The sequence below is a fragment of the Bombus bifarius genome, unplaced genomic scaffold, assembly GCF_011952205.1.
Source record: "Bombus bifarius isolate JDL3187 unplaced genomic scaffold, Bbif_JDL3187 scf7180000008099_frag, whole genome shotgun sequence".
Lineage (NCBI taxonomy): Eukaryota > Metazoa > Arthropoda > Insecta > Hymenoptera > Apidae > Bombus > Bombus bifarius.
Genome location: NW_022884446.1, coordinates 12,445 through 20,929, shown reverse-complemented (window position 1 = coordinate 20,929; position 8,485 = coordinate 12,445). Strand labels below are relative to the sequence as shown.

Here is an 8,485-nt window from a genome sequence, read left to right as displayed (position 1 = left end):
TCTTTTATCCTTGATTTTAAAAACTTTAGGTTCTTCCCAACAGCGATAACCTGCGATACCCTGCGAAAACACGCGATACCCTGTCCATCGTAATCGTAAGAAAAGAAAAAAAGGAGAAAGAAGACATTTCTGTATTTCTTTACTAGGCCATGTTGATTAAAACCGAAATGATTTCGATTCATCTATTCACAAGAACGCAACGGCCTCGGAAGCTGTGTTGTGATTTCCTATCGATCGTTTCCCTTTACACAGTGTTCATATGAGCCATGTTTGTTCTTAGCAATGCCTTATAAAAAGCTGCCTGTGCTGGAGGTAGACGGGAAACCGGTAGCGCAGGCTGACGCTGTGGCGCGATACTTGGCGAGGAAGTACGATCTAATGGGAAGAAACGAAAGCGATGCGTTGATATGCGACGTGCTCGTCGATACTCTTGAAGATTTGGAGCAAGGTGAGTAACTGATGAGATGACTTTGCATTTGTCTCACCACAGAGACAGACGTTCAAGAATTCATTGTGAAAAGACGAGTACAAACAAGATACGTATGTCTTTCCGTTAAGCGAATGTTACAGTTTGTTTGCAAAAGTCAGTTTTTAGATTATAGAATCGTAGATAGAATTTAGAGGATAGAAAATTTTAGTAGTCACTTTTAGTTTAGTCTTATCGACAATAAGCAGACTACGTTATGATACAACGATTCCAACTGAAGATTTCTATCGACATCACGAATTCGATGGCTTCCAAATTTTCTTCTCTGCAATCTCAGACGCTCAACTCGAAAGAATCTTTTAGATCCCCCGACAAACACTCGACTCAGGTTATCTATTATCGTAATCTTCCTTCGGGATTTTTTTTAACTGCGTTGCGTTAACGAATAACGGGATAACATCACGTTTCTCTCAACGCCTTTCAACGTTCTACAACTTTTATTCTTTGCAAATCCCTGTCTCTATATGATAAACGCTGGTTATCCGCGGAAGGAGCGAGGGCAACGAAGTGTATCCTGGTACGCGATAACGTTACTAATTTCCAATTACGATATGTGTGATTACGTAACATCTGCTGTCTGCATAATGCGTTAACGATCCGCGCGTTGATCGCATAAATATAAATCGAAGGGAATGGAATCGCTCGAAACTCATGCAACTATCCGCAGGTGTTTAAAATCGTGTTTTTACACCGCCAACGTAACGTCACGCCACGTCGAAAAATTATTACTAGACAGAGAAGGTGAACAAAAAACGAGGTAAATAGGCTACCGATTGAATAATATCATAACGATCGTATCTCTGGTTTTTGCTCGTCTTTTATATTTGTTTCAAATGTATAAAATATAATCGTATCGATATCGTCCACGATTAAAGCCATCCATCCGCCATCGACGAGGAACGAACGATTATATTTTATCATTTATGCGAATCCTTCTCTTCTTTCTCTATTTACGCCCCTCGCCTTGCTTCGTACCGCCGATGATTCACAATTCGATGCACCTGAACAGCTGGAACGTCGCAGATTTTTCCGTACGATAACAAACGTGTTTTTGATGGCCTGCTTTAAACCGTGACGATCGCCATGACGTGCATCAATTGTCGAATGATGTAGTGCGACGATACTCCTACGCAACTTTTTTTTACGCTGTTTTTTCCTCTATTTTTTCTTCCTGTGTGTTATCACATGATCATGAGATACCTGTATAGAAGATGCAAAGAGTCTGTGAAGAATTTACAGATATTTAAGATTATCATAATGTTTAAGCAAAAGCTAAGACGCAAAATATTGCTCAAGATGTAATTATGTAATATTTACTCAATTTCTAGAAGACTGTTTATATCTTGTTGTTATTCTTGATATGGAGATAAATATAGTATACTTTATTAAGACCTAGATAGAAGACTTTTTTCTCGTTTCTCTTCTCTTACTTAATCACTAAGAGTTATATAACGTTTATTCGATAATTCTGCTTCTCCTGACCTTTCCACAAATGGTTGTTTATATCTCGACATTCTTGGTACTTTTAATCAAATTTTAATAACAGTACTTTACTCGTCAGAAGTAAATAAAAAAGCTCTAAGTAGAAGCAAGGATTTACTTACCTTTCCTTTCTCGAATCTCAGTTAGCAATGTTGTTCCTCTTGAAAGATTTTCCAAGTTTCCAAGACAATTTCCACGCTGGTAACATTGTATATATTTCAAGTATCGTGAACCACAGGAACTTGTTGAGGCAATATTGAAGAAAGCAAAGAGAATGAAGAAATTGTAGGAACTATGAGAGGCTACTCCTTCTTTCACAACTTATTTTCTCTTCGTTTGGGGGGAAAAACACAAATGAACGTAACGGTTGGTTTCATATACGTTTCAGCTATCTGCTACTGTCGCATGGAGGAGGATCCTGAAAGGAAGGAAGCGAGGATGAATCAACTTTTGAACGAAACAATACCATTGTACCTGACTAAATTCGACCAGATTATTGGCGAATATGGAGGATATATCATTCCTTCTACCGTAAGATTTTTTATCCAAATTTAATGTTAAAATTTTTAGTCTTTGTGCAAACTGGGCCATGTTGTCCATAAAAAATTATTGAAACTTTGTTGCGACAAGACAGCTTTAATTGTTGAGAGCAGAGTGTATCTTTAAAATTCACTTCTGTTAGTTTATGTACAAATGAATTTGCCAAGATTCTCAGCTTTTAGATAATTATTCATGTATCTTCCTCATCAAGTTTGATAGAAATTATTACTATCGTAATCAAAGCAAAGATTAAGATATGTAAAATCATTTCTCTGGATATGACACTCTTGTTTAATGATTGATAAATGATACCATTCGAAATATCATATTTATATAATATATAATGATACTTATAAGTGTAATCACTTAAGTACAGATATCTGAATTTTTCTCACTGTCACTGACATAGATACGTATTATGGTTCCTTAGATTACTTGACCAGTTTATTTCTTTCATCACTGTGTTATTATATAATAATAATAAATAGTCACATTAAATTAATTTAGTATGATTATGTTGTTTAATAATACGTGTTTCATTGCAAAATATTTAGCGATTGAAGGGCTCACAGGAAACATGAAAGTGAAAGAATACTAGAATCTAGAGTTTACGATTTCAATTTCTTTAACGAGATATTTATCATATTACACAATTCCTGTAAATGTATTTGTAATTATATCGCCGAAGAATTGTATTTAATTAAGCTATGAAGTTGTGGAATCGTGAGAAGGCTTATTTTTATAGAACTGTCTAATTTCCATTCGACATTGATTCAGGATACACATTACTCTTTTTTACATAATACCAGTTTTGTCATTTTTAATTAACAAATACCTCCACAGGTTGAAGTTTCTAGAATTATCCATTAAATTCTGACAATAAAATAAAAATCCAAATTCTTCCTAAAAAGCTAGTGATCTTTAGTTAAGAGTTCGATTTTTCACATTTTTCAAGGTAAATTAAAAAAATTGTTTAATAGAGGAGGTACAAAATAAATGTATACAAACCTTTTTTCAGACGACATGGGCGGACTTAGTATTTGCGGAGACCCTGGAAAATTTCGAGTATATGTTTGGGCCACCAGTTTTGGATAAATATCCAGCTCTTCAGGCACTGAAGAAAAGGATTCATACAATATCGGCCATTTCTGATTGGCTGGTTAGGCGCCCATTCACAATCAGCTAAAAAGCTAAAAACGCGTGGAAAAAAGATGACCAGTACACCAGTATATATATATGTACGCTGGCATCGCTATGTTGGTAAATGTTCGATGTTATACGTGTCGTAAAATGTAACAGTTCTATTTAAAAAAAAATTTCGTGTCTATGAGTACGTTAAAAGTTTAACTATAAAAAGTCTCATCTGAGCTGTGCTCCTTTATGTGAAGGTATTATTGTGTGTAATATTGTGAATGACGACTTTTCCTCTCCGATATTCGTGAATTGAATCACGGTCAACTCAGCTTGAACTAAAATCCTAACTAAAATCGTCACCAACAAATCCGATGGTCCCGTGCGCTAGACACACCCATCCTTAGCTTTCCTCCGAGACAGCATCGTCTCCCAAGACAGTTCTGATTTTACATCCTTCGAACGGTCAATATCCTTCCACCGGGTAGGGCACACCCACAGATCAGTCACTTATTCATCTCGTACATACGCACCAGCGTAACTGCCTTCGTTATAAGTTGTTGGAATAAACGGTGAAATATAACTTACTATACTGTGTCATATTCATTTAACCACCTCTTATCTTAACCGAAACAGGGGAACGACTACTTCGCGGCGCCGATTCACCGAATCATAGCGAGAATTTACGCCTCTCGCTACTGCGACTGCGTCTCTCCGCGAACGGTCGTAACACATTGATCGACAGAAGTACTAAACTCTAATAACATAAATTTATATATTTTCTATTTCCCAGCCACCAGTTTTATAGATTTTTCTATCTTCTGTACTACTTTTATCCCTTTTATTTTTTCTTACATGAGATTATTGTAAATTTAATATCATTTGTTCGCAATATTTGTTATTTATCTTTCCTTGAATTTGAAATTTCGCGCTTCAATGTTGTGTGTTGCTCGACGTTTTATCGAACGATGTTTATCGAACTAGTTTATGAATACATACATAATCATTAAAGAATCTATAAACCTTACTAGTTTGTTTTTACTAAGTTTTGTTACAGAAAACATGTTCTCATAAGTTTTCAACTTTAATTTATGGAAATTTATTAACCTTAAACTATAAAATTTTAAACTATAAAATCATTCAATGAGTCTTTCCGGATGTTTTTATGTAGTCATAATTTCACATATCAGCACAGCTCCACCAATACGATAAGAGTTACGTGGAAGCAACAGGGGGGAAGAAGAACATATAGATATCTAAAGGTTATTTTTGTCTCATTCAAGTTTCTGTTAACCGGCTTGGAAATTTCCTGTGCTTGTTTCGACTTTGAAGTCTTAAAAAAAAAATTGTAAGTAAATAGTATATATATAGTATATATATCCCGAGTCAAAGTTTCTCTTTATAAATAATAAACCGTTTAAAAACTATATTTTGTATGTTTTTTCCTTATTCATAATTAAATAATAAATATGAAATACTTCTACAGAAAGCCGACATCCTTCAATTAACCGAACAGCAGATGATTTAAAAATTAGTAGTTGAAAGAAATAAATGTTATTACATGTTCATAATTGATCGATAAATTTAAGTATGCAATTAGAAAATGTTTCTTATGTTTGGAAGAATATATAATCACTGCTGAATGTTTTGTAGTTACGAAAGTTGTATACAAACATACATTGTACATACGACTAGTAATGGTACTAAATTACTGTTAGAGGGTCTTGGGTGTATAGAACCATATGGTTAAATTAATACTAGAGATAACGAATCGCGCGAATGTAATTAATATTTTGAAATGCGTTGTTTGCATTAATTGATAGTTTTCTTATAAACTTTTTTATAAACAATTTCATTGCTATAGAAAAAAGATAAATGCCGGTAATATGTCTATCCTACTTAAATAGAAAGTGCAATATTTTGTTATAATATTTGGCGCAAGTTTATACATTATTACATCCAAAAATAATATTCTTTTTATATCTAAGCTATATTAAAATATAAAGATACAAATAGCTATGCGAGTAGTTAGTAGTTGATGCTTTTTACTTAAATTGTCTTATACTTCATAATTTGTAATAATATAATTCTTGTCATCAATGATTCTTTGTTTTTACTTTGTATATATTATACTTCCAGGAAGATGCCGCTCTATAAATTGACTTACTTCCCAGTTACGGCATTGGCAGAACCAATCCGTTCTTCTTCAGCTATGCTAGTATTCCATTTGAAGATGAACGTATCAAAAAGGACGTCTGGCCAGAAATAAAGCCCTGTAAGCTTAAAATTTAAAGAAGTTCTGTTTCTTAAATCTCATCTTTCCTAATTTAACTAAAGTAGCTAAATAAAGTAGAACACAATTATGCAGAGTATAACAGAGATTATTGTTTACTCTCCATTGCTCTATAAGATATGTGGGAGAACAATAGGTATTGTTAAGGAGACAATGCCCTTTGTTTGCTGATAAATTATCAATAAATTAAATTATATCTTTCCGAAACAGATAACAGGAAGCTAGATATTTAAGAAGCATCATAATCTGTTTGTTCGATAGAATCTTTGATTCTATTAGTTGTATGTTTTTAGTGACTCCTTATGGCCTGCTTCCTATGCTCGTAGCCGATAGAAGGAAGGTTGCTCAGTCTACAGCTATTTGCCGTTACTTAGCCAAACAATATGACTTAGCTGGAAAGACTGACTGGGCAAATCTTCATATTGATGCCACTGTTGATACTATTCATGATATTCGTCATAGTGAGTATCCAGTGCTGTTTTGCATAAATCTTATGAGAATCTTGATAACAGATAGTACATATCTGTTCAGGTATTTATTAGTTGAAATCCGATTTAATATTTGATTTAATCGAACGATACACGTATGTCAACAATACAAGACAAAGGATTAAAAAGGATTGTAATTCTATCTTCAGTATCATTTAAATTTCGCACAACACTGTATTCAAGTTAGTATAACATTAGCGAATAGTATTTAACTGAAAACAAATTTTCAGAAATTGCCGCCTTCCACTATGAGGAGGACGAGAAGGTCAAAGCTGCAAAACGCAAGGCTGCTGAAGAGACGCTGCCGATCATTTTAGAACGTTTGGACCAGCAAGTGAAGGAAAATGACGGCTACTTCTACGATGGTACTCTCTCTTGGGCTGATTTAACATTCGTTGCTCTGCTCGATTATTTGAACTTTATGTACAAGTCTGATCTGATCGAGAATTACGACAATCTGAAGCTGCTGGAGAAAAAGGTCCTCCTTCTGCCCAAGATCAAAAACTGGATTGAGAGACGCCCAGTTAGCGAATTCTAAACTTCACGATTGCTTATGGTTTTATAAGCGTTTAAAGATTGCGGTCTTAGTGTGTTGAGAGAATGAAGAACGAATCGTGTTGATGGAAGTTTGTATGGAATATACTGATTGCTTTTAACATTCATTAGTTCCAGTTATTACCGATATTTTTGTCATTTAGTTAGGGTTTTCCCTTTAGATTACGTTGTGATAGAGAACTATTATTTGTGTATTCCTACAGAAACATACGAACTATATAAACTGTTGACACGATGTTGTGCTTTTGTATTATAGAGATAATAATAAAACCATCAAACAATCATTAATTATGTTTTTTATTATATTCATTAAGAATTGAAGATTACCTCCTTGGTGATCTTGATAATATCGTATTTTACAAATGTTGAACAAAAAAAAATGTATGATTATTTTATTCAATACGTTATGAGGGTTGCTTTAAAAAAAAATACGAGTTACATATTTCTTTGAACAAAGCATGATTTTTATCCATACAATAATGTTCTTCTCTTATCGCTTTAAAGTTGAGTACTTCGTTGATTACATGAGAGAACTCGCCTACAGCAAACAAGATACGACCGTGTGTAAAGTAATTAATCTGTTTGCTCGTTGCTAGCTACACATAAGGCTTGTGTAAAAAAAAATATGCATTTCAGTTCAGGCGGAGAATTATGTAGGAAGTCATTTTGTCGATCAATAACTTAGTTAATAAAAGATCAAATTTTCATGTACATAAATGTAAGTAACGTTCAAGTATTAATCATTACATACAATTTTTGTATAATTCGATATCTTGGTCACTTACATCTTACAAATGATATATAGATAATATTTATGAGATACATTGGAGCTATCTTTTAGTTAACGCCATTTTTTCTTATTTCTCTGTACTTTTACTATTCTTCCAAAAATATCAAAGGATCGATGACTTCAAATTAAACTAGAATTGCTTCGGTATATTGTCAATCAATGGCTATTTGTATTCACATCTATATCAAAGGAAAACCGATTGCAAAATTAATTACCCTTGCAACTCCGCAATCTGAAACTATGTGTGATCGACCTTGAAGATGACAAATCTCAATGTTTGAAGTAGTACAAAAAGATGATAATTTAATTTCGCTTTATCAAACTGTACAAAATTTGTATACACATACAGAAAAAAAACGGAGTTCAAACATTAATCAACATGAATTATCGGTTATTATTGCTGAGTAATTATTAGGATTAGAGTTTTGGAGTATCGATCGTATCGAGTTTTAACTATCGGTTTCCGCAATTTATTGTTTTTCTAAATTATGTCTAAATGGTACCAGTTTTTTAATATTTTATAGTTTACACTCCAACATACTGACGTAAGCTATCGAAAATAATTGTAAATTATGCAATATCATTTTTTTTATATGTCATAATCTAAATTTCAATCTATTTTTTGTATTTAACATCCCTTTTTTATTGTTCGTGTTCCGTCTTGTACGTTCTTCAAAAAATCTTAATTTTTTTTTGGATAAAATCTTGTGTGAATTTAC

At 33.4% G+C, this 8,485-nt stretch overlaps 1 protein-coding gene, 1 long non-coding RNA gene and 1 pseudogene across 3 annotated transcripts; 2 read left to right on the top strand and 1 right to left on the bottom strand.

Annotated features, from left to right (window-relative positions):
- Positions 1-209: 209 nt before the first annotated feature.
- LOC117208448 (probable glutathione S-transferase 6) lies at positions 210-573 on the top strand. Its single transcript, XM_033449637.1, has one exon. It carries the CDS (start codon positions 283-285, stop codon positions 454-456), a length of 174 nt encoding a protein of 57 aa, XP_033305528.1. The 5' UTR covers positions 210-282; the 3' UTR covers positions 457-573.
- A 737-nt stretch (positions 574-1,310) lies between these two features.
- On the bottom strand, positions 1,311-2,134 carry LOC117208449. Of its 2 annotated transcripts, none has more exons than XR_004487700.1 (3): positions 2,092-2,134; positions 1,805-2,009; positions 1,311-1,709 (listed from the first exon to the last, which is right to left on the bottom strand). It is a non-coding gene; the product is annotated as an uncharacterized LOC117208449 (long non-coding RNA). The 2 variants fall into 2 exon arrangements; XR_004487699.1 differs by having other exon boundaries at positions 1,311-1,687.
- A 3,649-nt stretch (positions 2,135-5,783) lies between these two features.
- Positions 5,784-7,101, top strand: LOC117208447 (annotated as a pseudogene).
- The last annotated feature ends 1,384 nt before the right edge of the window (positions 7,102-8,485 follow it).

Coding starts and splice junctions, on each gene's coding strand:
- LOC117208448 (XM_033449637.1), top strand. CDS start 283: ATGCCTTATAAAAAGCTGCCTGTGCTGGAGGTAGACGGGAAACCGGTA.